The sequence below is a fragment of the Rhinolophus sinicus genome, linkage group LG03 (assembly GCF_036562045.2).
Source record: "Rhinolophus sinicus isolate RSC01 linkage group LG03, ASM3656204v1, whole genome shotgun sequence".
NCBI lineage: Eukaryota > Metazoa > Chordata > Mammalia > Chiroptera > Rhinolophidae > Rhinolophus > Rhinolophus sinicus.
In genome coordinates this window covers 2,840,534-2,858,673 of record NC_133753.1, presented here as the reverse complement: position 1 = coordinate 2,858,673, position 18,140 = coordinate 2,840,534, and the positions used below count along the sequence as shown (strand labels likewise).

Genomic DNA, 18,140 nt, shown 5'->3' with positions numbered 1-18,140 from the left:
GGACCGTTGTTATTATGAGCAGTTAATTAGGAGAACCCCGGGCTGTAGACACCTAGAGTAGACTCCTGCACACCTGCTGCCTGTCACACTTTGGATATCTGTGTCAGGTTCCTCATTAGATTCAGGGACCCAGCAGAGGAGGAGGCAGCTGAGATTGCTGCCTGCAGAGTGCGCTTTCCTGAACAAGGCCTTGATGGGGTCTAGAATATGCCTCTGTGGCATAAAAAATATTTTGAGCAGAAGGCATTTGAGTTCCTGAACAGTCTTCTCTGTCTAAAATCAGAGGCTTCCGAAAGAACTCAGAAGAATTCAACTGTCATAAATCCCTTTCCCTAGGAGCAATCAGGGAAGACTGACCCTTATCACTGGAGAGAAGTTGGCAGCATACCTAAACAGGCATTGTCACAGAACTATCATATGGCCCATCTGCTCTAGGTAAGGGCCAATTCACCTTTCCTAAAAGTCATTTGCTTCCTGGTAAGTGCCCTTCTCTCCATCCCTTCCCCTATTAAGATAATGTACAAGCCCTACATTCTAACTGCCTCTTTTGAGTCAATTTTTTCTGTGAACTCTTGTAGGTATATGAATAAAAATACATGATTAAATTTTGTCTTTCTCTTGTTAATCTGTCCTTTGTTAGTTTAATTTGCCAGCCACCCCAAACCAAACCTAAATGGATAGAAGGAAAGTTTTTCCTCCCTGACAGGTTTGAAAAGATAAAATGGGGTACCGTGTTCTAGATAAAGGGGGAATTCTTGGCTTAAGGGTCAGAAGGAACCTTTCTGACATCTGAGGATGGGAGGATGAGAAGGACTTTCTTGTAAAAATTTAACAAAAATAAAAGGAAAGGATTAAGCAATTGAAACAAATTCCACAAATCTGATCTCCCCTCTGGCCAATCCTCCATGAGTCTCCTAATGAATTTAGAGCATTGGTGGGAGCATAGTGAGTATTGACAACAATGGTGATGATGATGATGGTCCTGTGAAGAGAAAATGGTCAGAAAATCTTCTAGAACCTTCTCAGATGCCAGCCTAGCCCCCAGCCTCCCTCTTTAGGGGCATCATGGCACTCACCATATTTTACTGCAAATTTCCGTTTCCAACTTCTTCCTGCCTAAACTGGTATATGGAGGGCAGGACACCCAACAGATGCTTACGAGGTGTTTGTCAACCAATGGCCTGACTGCTCTCCTTGGGGAGGGAAACTGAGACTGGTGCACACACCAGCTGCTACAGGACACACAGAGCCAGAAGAGCGAAGAGGGGAGGAGACTAGGAAAGATTGGACTGAAGGAAAGGGGCGGTAGAGCGAGCTGGGGACTGAATGTGAAGACTGGTGGGGAGGTTCATTAGTTCCTTTGCTCATTCATTCATTCATTCATTCATTCATTCATATTCACCCATCCATCCTTCATTCCCTGAGCGTGCACTCTGGGCCCGGGCCTGTGCTGGGTGGGCCCTGAGTGAATAAACTGTCATCTAGACCCTCAAGGTGCACCCCTTCTGGGTGAGTGGGTAGGGCGGGGTGGGTTGTCCTGGGAACAATTTGGAGGTTGGGAGCACCCTTGTTAAAAATGCACACTGTGAATAATCCCCTCCCAGATCTATTAAATAGGAAGGTCTCGAAGTGGGGACGAGAAATCTACAAGTCCAGACAGGATCCTCAGGTGACTGATGAATGTGACATTGAGAATATTTGGATAGTGTGATGTCAGGCCGGGGGCTCTGGAACACAGGAGACCTCCGCCTGGGAGACCCTGAACAGTTCCTGGAGGAGGCATCATCTGAAGGTTAAATAAATTCACGACAAGCATCTTTCGGCCAGCTGAATCTGTCCTTGCTGAAGCGGCGGAGGGGCGGGGTCCAGCTTAGACCCCGCCCACCGGCCTGCTCAGTGAGGTGCGGTCGCCTTCCGAGGTGTATTGGCCTGCGGGGCACTCGTAGCCGCCCTTTTCCCAGGTGACGCACATTTGAGCCGCCGTCGTTGGAGGACCCCGGTTCGAGTCCCCGCCTCGGCCGCCATGGCGGACGCGGAGCCAGAGGCTGAGGACGGCAGCGAGGATGGCGGCGGCGGCGGCGGCCGGGCTCTCCCCGACCAGAGGGGCAGCGCCACCCGCGTGGCCCCGCTGGGCCCTGAGCAGCTGCGGCGGGTCCTGGAGCAGGTGACAAAGGCGCAGCCGCCTGTCCAGCCGCCGCCGCCACCCTTCGTGCTGCAGGACGCGGCGCGGCGGCTGCGGGACGCGGCCCAGCAGGCCGCCCTGCAACGGGGCCCCGGCGCCGAGCCCCCGCGCCCGCCGCGCCTGCTGCCGCCCCAGGTGAGGCTCCGGGAGGGGCTTGGGGAAACTGAGGCCGGTGGGGCCAAGGCCTCGCGGCGGGCAGGCCGGGGCCCGCGCCCCGCCTCATCGGCCTTAGAGCTGCCGGGCCGGAGAGGCCGCCATTCGCCCGCATTGAAACTCAGTGTCTCTCACTAAGCTCCGTAGGGACGACCACCAGCCGCACCTGTCACTGCCCCGGCGTGTCCCGCCCCCCCGCACGCCTCACGCTACGGGCCGTTGCCCACGCCGGCTCCTCTGCCTGGACGCCCTCATGCCCTGGGTGCTCTCACGGGCTCCTCCGTGCCGCCCAGCCCCTTCAGGCCCCTGGCCATTCATTCCGCTCTCACTGGGCACTGACCGGAGCTGCGGCCTTGGACACAAGCAATGCGAGTGACAAGGGGACTGAGTACTCCTTAGGCTTGACACGAAGTGAGACCTGAATGATGAAAAGGAACCGCCGTAGTTTGCAGGTGGGAAGTGCTGCCAAGTGCCACCGCCCGGACGTGGGACAGAATTACGCACATTATATACTTAACGCAGGACCTAACCACTCAGTGCAATGCCAGCACAGTGCCTGCCATGCGCTTAATGAATGAAATACACATAAGCAACCTGTGTGCTACGAAACCTCCTTTCTCGGTGGCCTGATTCCCTGGTCACACAGCTCTTGGCTGCTGGGGAAGTTGAAACTGGGACAGGGTCTTCCAAGCCCAGAGGGTCCAGTGCAGCACCCGAAGCCCAAGGTCCGTCACGTCTGTAAAACCACATCCCCTTTCAGCACCGGAGTTGTACATGACACGATGCTTTGCACCCCAAACCTGCCAGAGAGGCGCTCCCACTAAAAGAATTAGGTAGAGACTAGAACAACAATCGTCATTGTTTCTGTGACTGGGTGATTTTGGCTGCCTAGAGCTATACCCAGTTGTAATCAAGACTGGAGAGGTGTCTTGCTAAAGTTTGAGAAGGCAAGTGTGATTCCGCCCAGACTACTTCCTGGCTGTGTGACCTTGGGTAACTCAACCTCTTTGGGCTTTGATTTCCTTGTTTGCAGGAGGGGTGACTCACTGATGAGCTTTCTAGCTCATACCTCCCGCATAAGCCGGGCACAGCAGGTCTGTGGACTCAGAAGGGTGACAGTGGCTGATGTTTGCTGAGCTTCTGCCCAGCACTGTGCTGGGTGCTTAGTTCTCAGCAGCCACACAAAAGCGTGTGTACCAGCATTTTACAGATAAGGCACAAGCTCAGAGAGGTTGAGTGACTTTGTCCAGAACCTGTTGAATGTGGCCACAGCTTTTGGGGTTTGCTGTGGCAACTTAGGAAAAAGTCCAAAAATGACATTTTCCATCAAATGAAAGCCAACTCTTGATTGAGTTAGGCAGCACGATCGTATTCTGCACCTAATCTAATTGGAATGATGTCAATTCTACCTGCATTCACACTAATGTAATTGTACAGCCTATTCAGTTAATACTCTCTGAGCCCCAGCTGTGCTGTAGAGGCCACAGAGGCAAACCAGGTGTGGACCTTGCCCCTAAGGAGGTTATAATCCAACCAAGGAGGGAAAACGGGACTCAGATAACTTCTAATCAAGGTCAGAAAGCTAGAGACACAGGTAAAGAACTAAATATATTTAGACAAAGGGAGAGGTTAGTTCTGGCTGAGGGAATCAGAAGCAACTTTGTGGAATAGGTGGCATCTGAACGAGTGGGTGGGAGTTGAAAATACAGAAAAGGAGAGACAGTTTTGGGGTGGGGGTGTGCACTTAGAGGGTCTGGTGCTCTGTGGGGGTGGTGTGGATCAGAAGGCACAGACCGTGTGGACACACTCCCCCGGGTCAGATGTTGGCTCTGTCCTTCCCTATCCTGTTCCTACCCCACAGAGACGTTTCTAGTTTCCTCCAACACACTGCCCTTTTTCATGTGTCCGTGAGCTCACCCGTGTCTTTCCTTACACCTAGAATACCTTTTCCACCCACAAAAATTCATCTCAGCCTTCCAGGCACCCTGCAGAGGTCCCCTCTTCTGGGAAGCCTGCCACCCCTGGGCTGTTCCTGCCTCCTGCTTCTCATCGCACACGATGCACCAAGGTGCCATTGTTTCCTGTCTGCATCCCTTAAGGAACCTAGTCTGCCGGCAGTCATCAGCGGAGCTTTTAAAAGTACAGATTTCAGGTCAGGGGACTGGGGCATGGCAGGGGGACCTACCCACCTCAAGGGCGAGGTGAGGGCGTGGCTTATGCTTATTTACTGGCACTGGAGACATGCTTAATGAAATGAACCTATAACCAAGTATCGAGTCTAATACACAGTAAACTAGTCTCAATAGCAGATTAAAAATTTAGAGCAGTTTCGCCACTGTGGTAATCCTAAAACAATGGGGTTTGGGGGCGGGGGTCGTGTGTGTGTGTGTGTGTGTGTGTGTGTGTGTGTGTTTCATGTCATTATCAGGTAATGCCCCAAGAGCTTAGAGAAACATTCTAAGTAACTAGTAGTAAAATGAGACAAATGTGATTATTAGAGATACATAAGGTGAATCTAATTGTCATGTGATTCACAGTAGCCCAGGACTGGGACTCCAGGGATGCTGGCACTAGCCCTGTGCACTTCCTCATAAACCAGTCTATTGAATTGTCTGCTGTTTGCAGTAGGTGTGCAACATGCACACAGATTTCAGTGAGTGTGTTCATTCTGCTCTGACATTTTTAGTGACCCTCCACTTGGAAAAAGGTTGGGTCTAAAGAGGGTCTGTTAGTGGCCCCAAATCAGTGCTTCTCAACTGGGGGCGAATTTGCCCTGCAGGGGCATTTGGCGGGGTCTGGGGACATTTTTGATTGTCACAGCATGGGGGTGCTACTGGCATCTCCTGGATAGTGGCAGGGATGCAGCTCAACATCCAATAGCTTACAGGACGGCCGTCACAACAAAGTCTGCTGGTCTGAGATGTCACTCATACGAGGGTTGATAAGGTCTGATTTGGACGATGTCTGTCTCTCTTCTCTCCCTGGAGAAAGATGCTCATTGTTTCTGCTCTGTGAGGGCAGGGAGCTTGTCATTTTGCTGCCCCTCTCCTGAGCCCATGACAGCTGTATCGCTGACACCTGTAACATTGTCGCTGGCACGCGGGCACCGCTCAATAACTATTTGTGGAACATTGTTGATGGCAGCCCTCCCCTTTGGTGGCGCTTTGCCTTGAATCTCCTAGACATACATCTTTGTGCCTATGCCAGTGTGTCTTCTGGAATCTAAGAAGCAGAATTGCTGGGTCAAAAAGCACATGCATTTGAAATTTTGTCAGATGTTAAAAAAAAAAAGTTGACGATATGCAGCACCATGGTAGGTATGTGCCCTGGAGAAACTCGCAATGTGTACACGCACATCCATGAAGGTTCAGAGCAGACTGTAAGAGCTCAGGGTTGGAGACCACCTTCCATCAGTGGGAGAACATTCTCATACTGCAGAGAAAATGAACCCCCGAGAACTACATGCCTCAACATTGGTTAATTTCACAAGCAAGTGGGAGTAAAAAAACAAAACAAAAAAGCCCTAGCAAGTTGCCAGAGATGATATTAACTTACATAAAGTTTAAAAACGTGTCAAAATGGAACGATGTCTTTTTAGGGACACTACACGTGTAATATAAAAAAGGCATAAGAATAAAGAGCACAGCAGGACAGGGCAGACAGGAGAGGGCCTGGCCCGCACTGGTGATGCTGCATGTCTCAGGGTGGGTGGCAGGGACCTGGGTTACATTGTTCCTTATGGCTCTTTTGGTTTCCAGAATTTCATTAAAAACTTTACAAAATGAAAAAAACACACACAACTTTACAAAATGACTCCACATATTGAATTGAGTCCAATTTAGAGTACTAAGAACTCCAAGTAAATACACGTGGTAAAACTATAAAGAAAGATCTTTCTTTATGGATCATAAAATCAATTCAGTGGATTATGACTAGTATTTTTTTTAAAAGCAATGGAGAATAGATACTATCGGCATTTATGTAGGAACGGCAGGTAGTTTCATGAACTTTTATGAATGTATGCAAATATTTCTGCAGGAACCTATGGATGTGACTTAAAATGTATTACTGTGGTCCGGTCAGAAAGGTTAAGAAAAATCACTATAAACAGTACAGATACATTATACAGACTTTTATGTGTGTACGATGCATTTTGTAATTTAGAAAAATAATTTCAATAGTGGATTTAAGATGAGAGCAAAATTGTAGAAACATGGATAAGCATAGTGCTTCTTTTCTCTTTCTCTGTTTAAGCAACTGGAATCCATTTGTGTCAAGGTAACATCTGGAGAAACAAAAGGTCAGGAAAGGCCGATGCCCCCACTGGCCACCATCCAGCCCACGACAGCCAGGCTGAGCCAGCCGCCCGGGAGGCACTCCAGTGTGTTGGGGCTCACTGTCACTAGGCCTCAGCTGCTCAGGGCACAGCCCCTCCTGAGCGCCAAGCCACAGCCGCATTTCCTGAGTCACTCACCTCAGCCTCCTGTTCAGTTGTTTGTACAGAGGCCACTGCCTCCCCTCCGACCGGTCCCTGCAAAGAGAGTCGCGGCCCCCCAGGCTGCGAATGGACAGGATGCCATATTGGCCCCTTTGTCAGTCTCTGACCCGCTGGCACCAGCATCTGTTTCATCCAGTTCAACAAATTTACTGATTTCCAACTTGAATCCAAAACATACTGAAAAACTGAAAAAATCTTTAAAAGTGAAAACGCGTTCTGGGCGGATATCTCGACCTCCCAAGTATAAAGCGAAAGATTATAAATTCATAAAAACGGAGGATTTGGCCGACGGCCACCCGTCAGATTCCGACGATTATTCAGAACTGAGTGTGGAAGACGATGAAGATCAGAGGGAGAAGCAGGTGCTCTTTAACTTATCGAGCTGCTCGCTGAGGCCCAAAACTTTCAAGTGTCAGACGTGTGAGAAGTCATACATAGGAAAGGGGGGACTGGCCCGGCACTTGAGACTTAACCCAGGCCACGGCCGGCTGGACCCTGACATGCTGCTGCCTGAGAAAGCCAATGGGAGTATGATCCGGGGCTGTGTGGAGGGCCGGACCCTCAGCCTGGCGTCACCACAGCCCATCACACCAACTCTTGTGAGTGAGGAAGGGCCCGGGTCATCGGGGTGGCTTCCAGGTAACGTTTCTATCTGATTACAGTGTTTGTTCCTGCCCAGCATCCTCAAATTAACCTTCATGGTGTTTGGGGGCTCAAGCAGATCCCAAATCCTATTGCGGGATCTGGGAACCCACCACTGTCGGCACTGCTGCCAGGTAAGTGAGCAGATGTGCATCTTCTCTGGTGTAACATGGTGTAGTGAGTGAGTCCGGCAGGAGCGCAGTGGCCAACTCCTCGTAGGTCTGGTGGGTAACACTTGCAGAGCACTTGGCTGACGGCTAACGCTGACCTGGCAGCGGGGCTGGGGAAGGTTGGGATTGGGGGCAGCAGCTTGGAGCACCAGCAGTAACACCCTGTTTTGCCCCTTCCAACACTCTAGAATGGTCAGTCTGTAGAAGCTGAAGAGGTGTTGGCGTCTGAACCAGCAGATGGAAGTTCTTCAGCCCTTTTGGGACCAGAGAAACACCCAGGACCTAGAAGTGGCTGCTCCACGGCCCTTGCAGAGCCCCGCGCCGCCGGCCTGGAGGAGAGCAGAGCAGCTGAGCTGCATGGGAGTGCTGTGGCCGCAGGCGAGAGCACGGCGAGGACCAGAGCCAGGCTCCAGGAGGTGCGTCGCTCTTAGACCTTGTTCTTGAACCTGTTTCTTTAGCATGGTATGTGGCAGTTCACTGGTAGGCATCTGAATTTAAAGGTCAAACACCCAGATCAGCTAAACGGTTCACCTGAAATTAATCGGATGAAGTACGCAGTAATTTCAAGGCTAGTATTATCTGAAATAATTCCTAGGTTTACCTGTTTGAAATGCCCAGAGTGCCTCACGAATAGCAAGAGCCTCTTGCTTTTATACATTTTGGGCTAATGATAGCCTGTGTTTTCATGGTAGCCATTTAGTTAATAACAGAAATGGCTTGTTTATTTGTTTGTTTGTTTGTTTTGTAAAAAGTTTCATGGTATAGAAGCATGTTTCAAGTTTTGAACCCTGGACTCTCCATTCCAGCCCCTTGAAAGGTTTATTGAATTTAGTTGAATTGACTTGGAAAACTGGAACCTGAACTTACTCAGATTGTCTTTGGCTAGGCTGTATTTCTGGGCCTGGTAATGGCAAGATGAATATCTTCAAGTCAACAAGTGAAAAACAGCAAGAGACAGTGTGAGATAAGTGAGACAACTGGCCCCAGAAAGAGTGACCATCAGCGTCCCTGAGCCTCCAAACTCCTGCACACAAGGGCAAGAGGTGGTTTCAGAGAGGGTGTGGGTGTAGGGAAGGGGCCAGGAGAGCAGTTTCCAGGCTCTCGGCCTCCCGTGGAAAGGTGCTGGGTTGGTTATTAGATGGCCATCAGCTGTGACCAGTTGGCCATTAGCCGCTGTTGTTTTGTGTATAATTGTGAGGCTGTGTTAGCAAGTGCGGATTGCAGGTGGTGCGGATCTCGTGGCTCCTTCCTGTGTCTCCCTGGCCGCCCGCAAGACTGGGGTGCAGGAAGACCCCTTGTTGGGGTACTGGCGGGTGTTTGCTTCTTGTGTCTCAACCAGCCGCCATCAAGAATATAGTGGTATGAACCCCGTATCTGTGGCTCTGTTGTTCCTTTTCGGCCTCACCAGGTCCTGCATTCACCTGTCGGGAGCTGAGACCCTGCATTACAGTGGGTTTCCTAGAAAGCCTCATGAAGTTACATGTTCTAGCAGGAAGTTCAAACCCTGGAGCTTGTTGATTAATGTGGGTGACAAGTTTTCAGGAGTAGGCGCTGAGGCGTTGGCTCATTAGCGTCTATTGAACACTCAGCCACTGACCCAAGGCTCGTGCTGGGTTCTAGGGGCACCTCATTTCCCCGATTCCATAATCACTGACTTAATGGACGAGGAACCTGAAACTCAGAGAGGCTCATGACTTGCACCAAGTCACCCCTGCCACAGGATGTGGCAGGTCCCGAACTCGAATGTTTGGTGTCTGCTGAGTAGGAGCGTGCGATGGGGCGTCTGAGATCCGCGAGGCCTGTCTGCTGTGTATAACGGCGACTCTTAACATGGTGACACCATCAGCTGATTTAGTGCCACGTCCGTCATACAGCGCTGAGGGCGGCTCTGAACAGGACCACTCTCGACTCTTCTCCATGAGAACACCCCAGAAACTGCATCCGTTTACACACTGCTGACTGCATGTCAAGTGGCAGGCCCTGTCTGGGTGTGGAGGGCACAGTGTGCATAAGATAGACTCGGCCCCCACTTTGGGGAAAGATGCCAGTCAAACGAGCGGGTGACAGAACTGCCTGGTGGCAACGAGTGTGAAGCGGGGAACTGAGGCGGTGCCCTGGGTGCTGTAGGCCAGGGCGTGGTGACCTGACACCCACAGTCTGGCCTCCCACACCCCTTGGCGAGCTGGGAACCAGCTGTTCATTTTTATCTAAGGGTCTGTAAGTCATAATTAACTACTTTTGCCTTGCAAATGTAAGGTTTTCCTTTTGCTTTTCTGACTGTTTCGCCCCCATCTGCTGCTCTCTGAACCCGCTCCCAGCCCTTGCAGCTCCTAATTGACGGCTCCTCCACCCTCCCTGAGCCTCGGAAGACTTTCTGTCTCTAGGGCTGCCCACCTTTCCTGTCACCTTACTGCCGCCCTGGGTTAGCTCACCCAGCCTCCTGGTTTCTCAGCCCATTTTCCCTCTGTGACTCCCACGTCTGAACTTTCTCGCCTGATTTCAAACACCCCCACTACCTTCTGTGTCCCAGCAGAGCCCACAGCTGGCTTCCTGTCCCACCCCTACCTGTCAAGGGTCTGCCTGGGTGCTCAACTGGGAACCCAGAGGCCTCGGTGGATCCTCTTTCCCCTTCACTCACCCCTGCCCATGTCTAGCGGTCACTGAGGCCTGAGGACTGTGCCTTCCCTGCCTCTGTCCCTTCCTGCTGTCACCTGGGTCCTCATCCTCTCCCACCTGTACTTTGGCCCTGGTGTCCTAACTGGGCTGCCTCGGGACTTGTTTGTATTTTGTCTCTGGCACGGGCTGGTGAGCCCTGGAGAGCAGGGAACGTGTTTCGCCATCGCTGTGTCTTTATCCAGGGCCTGGTACCCACTGTGTGCTCAGTGCTGTCACAGGGGAGGCACACTTTGAATCTAGAATTGATCATAGGACTCTGTTAACGGGTGAACAAGTGCGATATTTAATAAAGCAGAACGTTTCTAGTTCACAGTTTCTTAATCACTGAGATTTGGGGGAACTTTCTTTTGTGTTCTTTGTTACACCAACTTATTGGCTACTGGGAAATTCTTGTGGGCTTTCAAAGATGTCAAATGCTTTCTTCTGGTAGTTTCTCCACCAGTGTGACCGGGAGGAGCTCGTGGAATTGGCTCTGCCTCAGCTGGCTCAGGTTGTGACCGTGTATGAATTTCTTCTGATGAAGGTGAGTTGTCTCAGCATTCCTGAGTGATCTAGGGGTGATTAGAAGTTACCCAGGAAGAACCAGGCCTTTTGGAATCATTTCCCTCCCTCAGGACAGAGCTGAAGGGAGGGAGCCTGCTAGTCCCGGCAGATGCCTGGCATGGGGTCTGGCAGACCTGGGCCAGCGCACGGCCCTTGTCGCCCTACCTGCCAGTGCCCCTGCCACCTCTGCCACCCCGGCTCTGCAACCTCACGAGGCTGATGGTGCAGCCTAGGCTGCCTGCGCCCACACTTCTGGGAGGCGTTAGCATGACTGCCGAGGGCCTTGCAGACCTGGTCCCCTCCTACTTGCAGGCCCCGGAACACGCCCCGTCCTCAGGGCCTTACTGCCTCAGAGACTTTCTGTCTCAGGGCCCGTCCTGCTCCCCCGCAGGTTCTCTGGTGTCCACTTCTCCCCAGGCCCATTCAGGTGTCCCCTGCTCAGGACAGAGCTGGACACGCACTCGGCTCTCACTGGGAGTGAAGGAAACACCTGCCATCGACAGGCCGCTAAGGCCTTGAGGCTCTTGTATCCTCCCCTCCTTTAAGTTTCCGTCTGTATTTTCCATCTCATTGCCTCGGGTTCAAATGTTGTTGTCATCTTTATCTTATCTAAGGTTGAAAAAGGTCATCTAGCAAAGCCTTTTTTCCCAGCTGTGTACAAGGAATTTGAAGAGTTGCATAAAATGGTTAAGAAAATGTGTCAAGATTACCTCCGTAGTTCTGGCCCGTGTTCTCAGGAGCCCCTGGAAATAAACAGTGATGAGGTAACAGTCTCACGGGAAAAGAGTTTTGCTCGTAGAGGGAGCCAAAGGAAGGGTGGCCACTAAAAAGGAGAATGTTCATTTCTGTAGTGACATCCTCATTGTCAACTTCTTTTTAGCTCTTTGTCTCATCAAGTGCAGGGTTTTTTTTTTCTTAATATTAAAAGCAACAAATGCTTTTTTCAGAAAACTCAGAAATGCAGGTAAGCAAAAAGAAAACTGCAAACACCCGTAGCCCTCCCCTCCCTGCTAATCAGTTACTACCATGGATAACAGGGTGTGTTGTTGTCTTCATTATGTAGGTTTTGGGAGATGGGTTATATAAACAGTTACTGTTTATGTTGAAATTGCTCATTTCAATGTCATTGTCTTTGTGAAATTGCCTTTAGCTATATTGAGTCCTTAACAAAAATATGCTTTGAACTTGACTTGGTTTAACGTATTTTGGATAAAACCCTTTGTTGGGCATAGCACATACCGCGTGCTCAGGTCGTTCAGGGGCCTCTCACTGTGTCGGGTGTGGAGACTTGGGGGCTCGTGCCCACTGTCCCTGCCAGTGAGCATGTCACTGACTGGCAGAGTCCCTGCACAGTTTGCAAGGGGACACTGTCAGGTTGGTAGGTGCTAAACTTGCCGACCTTGATCTGCTGCCTTCACCCCTGCCCCACCCTCTTATGGTCTGTGTGTTCTCTGTGACATCACATATGCTTTACATATGGAATCTACCTAATCTTCACCAAATCCCTTCACGGCCCCTGTATGAGAAGGAAGCCAAGCGTCGGATAGGTGAAAGGTGGCTGCCAAGGTCACCCAGGCTGTGAGCAGAGAAGTTGGGGCCCAGCTCGGACTCTCAGGCTCCCAAACCCACATCCCTCCACCAACTGGGAAAGAATAGGCAGCATTCGTTTTCTGAAGGTGCCAATGAAAATTCCAAAAAGGCATAACAGGCAAGGAAGTTACCTTGGTATCAGGTAACATTATTAAGCTTATGGTGACACTAAAGAGCGTTTAAAATTTTTTTAAAGACCTTTTTAGTGTCTTCTAAACTGGCAACACAGAACCTTCTGGCTCTAATAGTGATCCATTTTATCATCAGCTATTTCATCCACTCTACATTGATCTTCATTTTTCTCACTGTTTGGATGGCGCCTCACCGTACACCGTACAAAGGGACTTCATAGATTTAAACGTAGGCCTTCGATTCCTATGTGTTGACATGGTTTGAGTGAAGCGTCCCTTTCTTCTCAGGTCGCTGAGTCACTAGGAATCCCTGGAGAATTCCTGAGGAGAAAAGCACACACAGATCGCAGTCTGCATGCGTGCGCCAGCCGAGAGGTGGGCGGGGAGGAGGAAGAGGCAGCCAGCCCACAGAAGAGGGAAAACGAGGTGGGCCAGGTGTTGGGGATGCCAGCTTACCATCTGTTCAGTGGTGAATTTGTGCTTTGACTTTCAGCTCACAACGCTGTGCTGCCAGTTGGCCTCTTTCTTCCTGGTCTTAGCTGATGGGTGTTCTCTTCCTAGACCGCAGAGGAGGGGCTCGTCTCTGCGAAAAGGGCCCGAAGGGCAGCTCTGCCCGAGGACACCATGGAGTCTTCTGCCGACAGCGGAGGCCCGGGGAGGTCGGCCATGTGTGCCCCAACGGCCAGTGAGTGTAAGTGGTTGTGCCCCATGACTCAGAGGCCCACTCTGCAGGGTTGGGCCCCCCTGTGGCCGCATTTAAGAGAAGCCTCTGATTTTTCAGAAGTTTTGTTCCAGCCCCTCCACGTTTTGTTGTTCCATATTCATCCCCGTGAGCTCGAGGTCTTTGAAGTTTTCTTGGGTCCTGTGTTGAAATGAAGAGCTGCTGCATGGTGGTGGGAGGTGCACCCAGGGGGGTCCGGGACGTTGGGCAGCCCTGAGAGCAGGGCCAGTGCCAGGACACACTGAGTCTATGGCTTAGTTTTTATGAGACTTGGCTATACTGTATTTCCCCGAAAATAAGACCTAACCAGAAAATAAGCCCTAGCATGACTTTTCAGGATGCTTGTAATATAAGTCCTACTCCAAAAATAAGCCCCACTTAAGATTGTCAGCCAGACGGACGCATTTAGTACATCTGTTGCAACACACGACGGACATATTGAATTATAATAGTATTAATATATAATTAAATATAAATATTATTAACATTAATACTTAAAATAAATGATAATATAAATTATAATTATTTGTAAATACCCAAGCGGGTGCCTTTGGATGAGAGGTAAACGCCTATGTAAACACATGAACTCGAGACTTATTGCCGAATGACCAATTGGAGTACAGACACAACACATGAATAACGTGCGCACTTGATAATGGTTCTGTCTAACATGAATCTTCATAATTCAATACATCGTGTGTTGTAACAGATGTACTTAATGCACTCATGTGAAATAAAGAAACGTTTTCTGAATTTTGGTACCTGCAATTTTTCGTCGCTTTTGTGTGGACCATCACTCTTAACTGCCATCACTTTTGTTGCTACTTCTGTCTCGTAAGTCTTCAATTAACACTTGATTTAATGGTAGATTTAAAGGGAATAATAGTTTGACCCCCAGACAAGATGAGTGCAAAAAGAGCTATTCCATCGAGTACAAGAAAGAAATCATGGAGGACTTCCAGGGCAAGAATCTTACAGCTTTCTGCAAAGAGAAGAAGTTGGATCTCCAAATGGTCCAAAAATGGCGAGCCGCATACCATAACCTCAGTCAACAGGTGGACGAGGGAAGTGCTAAGAAGCGCAAGTGTGGATCAGGTCTTCAGCATTATTTCCTGAGCTGGAAGACATCATCTGTGAATGGATTGCTGACACAGCAAAGGCTTTGGTTGTGCGCAGGGCTGATAGTCAAGCATCTGCCCTTGCAATGGCACCACAGTTAGAAATATCCCCAGAAAAATTCAAAGCATCACAAACCTGGCTGGATGGCTTCCTTCAGTGATATGAACTGTCTCTAAGATTGACAACACTGTTCACGCTGGAAGATACTGAAGTTATTAAACATGCACTTGCATTCAAGTCCTTTGTTGATGGCATCGACTTTTCTAAATACCAGCTCTCCAAAGGATTGCTGTGGATGAAACTGCAGTGTTTATGGGCCAAGGATCTCAAATGACAATTGATCAGAGGGGTGCCTCGTCAATCTACATTCCCTCCACTGGTTACAAAAGTGCACGTGTTACCTGTAGTTTGGCAATTCATCTGGATGGAAAGAAAGCCCCATCTCTAATCATCACTAAGGGCAAGAAAGATAAGGTTGAACGTATTTCAGGCATTTATGTTCTTGAAACCGAAAAAGCCTGGTGCACACAAGCAGTTATAAGGAAGTGGGTCGATTTAATGCTGCCACTTATTTTGCAAGATGGCCAAAGATGTCTGCTAGTCTGGGATTCGTCCAGCACTCACCGTGCTAAAGACATGAAGAACTTCCTTGCAGAGAGAAGAATAGATGAAATAATGATTCCCGCAGGAATGATTGCCTATCTCCAGACTCTTGATATTGCAATAAACAAGGCATTCAGGGACCATTCATGCATGGAAATCAATGACTACATTGAAAATAGAATGGAGAGAAATCAGCATGTGAAGCCTAGAAGCCTGGCCTGTAAGAGGTCATGACTTGGGTTAAAAAATCATGGGATAAGATCACTGACAGCTGTGTTGCCAGTGCACTATGAGCAGGCTACGTGGACAAGAAGTGCTCATTTAAGGAGAGCTCTATTGCTGGATGTGAGAGATTGGGGCCAATGGTTCTACAGGAAATGGAATCGCAAGAAATTCAAGCCGGAATTTGGGGTTTGGAGAGTTATGACAATGTTCCAGAAGAAGGCATTGACTGTATTTGAATAAATGTAGACTTTTGTACATGAATAAATGTAGATTGTTGTACATGAAAAAATAAGACATCCCCTGAAAATAAGCTCTAATGAGTTTTTTGGAGCAAAACTTAATATAAGACTCGGTCTTATTTTCAGGGAAATACGGTAAGAGCCAGTTGAGGGTTAACGTTTGAAAACAAGACATATTCTGGCTTTATTTCGGCTCTAGCCAGAAACGATCAATTAGACACTAGGGCGTAATGAGAATAATTACAAATTTTCTAAAATTTTATCAGGGCCACCTGATCCCTTGACCGTTGCCATGGTCTCCAATTTAAAGAGGCATTCTCCATTTTTGAACTTATTACTAAATTCTGCCATAGGGGAGGGCAGACTTATTCCATGAGGACACTGAAATCTCTCTAGCACCTGTTGGGAATCCGGCCCCTTTGCCGAGCTGGCCTGGATTTCCTCTTGGAGCTTAATCCATACCCAGAAGCTCCCAATCCAAGTAGCTAGGAGAGTTTATGTTTTCATATTTTGTCGAGAAAATTTGGATGGTGCGTGCAGTGAACAGCACACACATGATTACCTGTTTTCCCTCACTGTTTAGGTTTTGCCCCTCGAGTAAATGGGGACGCTGCCCACCATCCTGAAGAAGGCCACACGATGCCCGTTTCTGGTAGTGACACAAGCACATCACAGGCCGGCCAGCAGCTTAAAGTACTTGCTGACCTAGCAGCTGGGGGTGGGGCTGCAGACCCTGCTCCCTGCTATCAGGATGTCAGTGGGCCGGGTCTTCACACTCAGCTGGGAGGGCCCCGGATGCTGACGCAGGGACAGGGGGCAGCATTCCCCACGCAGAATGCTCAGGGAAACTCTTCAGACTTGAACGCTGGGGACCGCCCGAGGAGCCGGGGTCTCTGCAGCAGCTCGATGTCCACAGGAGGAGTGGCAGCATCTTTGCAGCATGGCAGGTCCGGAAACGCCGAGGCTGGAAAGCTCCATGAGATGCCCGAGTACCAGCTGGGTGGCTGGCAGCCCAGCCCTGGTGAGGTCCTGCTTGCGGAGGTCGCAGCCCCTCCGCTGGAGAAAGTCTTGTCCACGGGTGTCGTGCCAGCGGACTGTGCCTACAGCACCATGTCTGAGCCGGGTCCTCAGCTCGGCCGGGACGGAGTGCTGTCCACTGAAGGAGGTCTCGGCAGCCATCCAGGGGACTTAGACCAGCTTTCCTGCGGGCCCGGGATGCACACTGACCTGAGAGCACTGGAGGGCATCGTTGCTGCTGGTGAAGCCATGACTTTTGAAATTACCAACGGGTGCCATGAGTTGTCCCAGGAGCAGATATTTATTCAGACTTCTGACGGGCTTATCTTGTCCCATCCGGGTTCCATAGTGTCTGGGGAGGACATTGTCATACTGACCGATGCGGAGGGGCCTGCCCTGCAGACAGGCCCACTGGGAGGGGCCCCTCTGGGAACCGTGGAGGCAGAGCCCTCACTGTGAAACGGACTCAGAGCCGTAGCCCTGGCTTTGTATGTACTTTATCCAAAAAAGGTCTATTTCAAGTCATGTATGTGTATTTTTCTAATGTGAACACTGACACAAATAAACATCTTATTTATAAAGAATAGTATTTTTCTACCCCACTGTCTACCTTTGTCTCCATCTTCTCATTGCACTAATGGCAGCTGTAACCTGAGGTGAATTCCTCCCATCCGTCTGCTTCCCAGAAGGCGTTGGCAGCTGCTGCAGTCAAGACCCCTATTACTCGATTGTCTGCCTTGCTTCCTGGTCCCAAACGCCTGTCCCCTTCCTCTTCAGTGATGTGCTGCGTTTTCAGCAGACGTGGCCCATACTAGAAGCTTCCTCTGGGTTCAGTAAAAAAATAAATAAGCTAGCCATTCTGGGCAGCTTTTTACTGGGAAGTAGGAAGGAAAGTCATCTCTACTTGCATTTTATGAATGAGGAATGTGAGGCATAGGACTCCAGTCCTTCGATGACCCAGCAGGCAACTAAATAAACAAGCTGGGTCAGTTCTGACCCTGGTCGGGACGAGGCCCTGTTAAACATGCATTTATTTTCTATTCATAGGACACTACACTATCGAATATCCCAACGCGTCTTATTTTGTGTACATGCTACTACTGAAAAGGGAGGGGTGAATTTAACTGAAGGGTAAAAGGCAGCCTTGCCCTACCGGGCCGCTGAAGCACGGGAGGCTCTGACAGCAGCCGCACACTCATCCACCGGACACATGCTGACGGCCTGCAGCCATCAGTACTGACGCACCCATGCATGGGGACCAGGGCAGCATCTGCAGGGTCCCCGAATACAGACACATTGATAGCACAGACATGCCCTTATTACACAGAAAACAAGTAGGAATTTCTTCTCATCAAGAACGTTCTCTTGTACAGTAGTCCCTCGGTTTTCGAATGTCTCTGTTGGCAAACATTTCAGTTTACCAACGCAGTAAACCTGGAAGTAAATGCTTCGGTTTTCGAACACACCTTGGAAGTTGAACATGTCACGTGGCTTCCGCTGAGTGCAAGATCCTAAGGCCTAGCTGTCAGCTGTTTTCAAACGTTTCAGAACTCGAACAGTCTTCCGGAACGGGTTACATTTGAAAACTGAGGTGCCACTGTACTTCTTGTTTGAGATACTCCGATTAGGAG

General features: G+C 49.7%; 1 protein-coding gene across 6 annotated transcripts; it reads left to right on the top strand.

Annotated features, from left to right (window-relative positions):
• The first annotated feature begins 1,977 nt into the window (after positions 1-1,977).
• ZNF839 (zinc finger protein 839) lies at positions 1,978-17,093 on the top strand. Of its 6 annotated transcripts, none has more exons than XM_074326901.1 (9): positions 2,178-2,317; positions 4,308-4,487; positions 6,590-7,432; positions 7,834-8,061; positions 10,752-10,844; positions 11,479-11,628; positions 12,874-13,011; positions 13,147-13,276; positions 16,076-17,093. In XM_074326901.1, exons 3-9 carry the CDS (start codon positions 6,650-6,652, stop codon positions 16,966-16,968), a joined length of 2,415 nt encoding a protein of 804 aa, XP_074183002.1. In that variant the 5' UTR covers positions 2,178-2,317; positions 4,308-4,487; positions 6,590-6,649; the 3' UTR covers positions 16,969-17,093. The 6 variants fall into 6 exon arrangements, with proteins under 6 accessions (XP_074183004.1, XP_074183000.1, XP_019602854.2 ...); XM_074326902.1 differs by having other exon boundaries at positions 2,186-2,317; positions 4,275-4,487; XM_074326903.1 differs by lacking the exons at positions 4,308-4,487; positions 16,076-17,093 and adding an exon at positions 14,175-16,069 and having other exon boundaries at positions 1,978-2,317.
• Positions 17,094-18,140: the final 1,047 nt, after the last annotated feature.

Coding starts and splice junctions, on each gene's coding strand:
- ZNF839 (XM_019747295.2), top strand. CDS start 2,024: ATGGCGGACGCGGAGCCAGAGGCTGAGGACGGCAGCGAGGATGGCGGC. Junction 2,318..6,589: donor CGCGCCTGCTGCCGCCCCAG/GTGAGGCTCCGG, acceptor TCTCTGTTTAAG/CAACTGGAATCCATTTGTGT. Junction 10,845..11,478: donor ATGAATTTCTTCTGATGAAG/GTGAGTTGTCTC, acceptor ATCTTATCTAAG/GTTGAAAAAGGTCATCTAGC.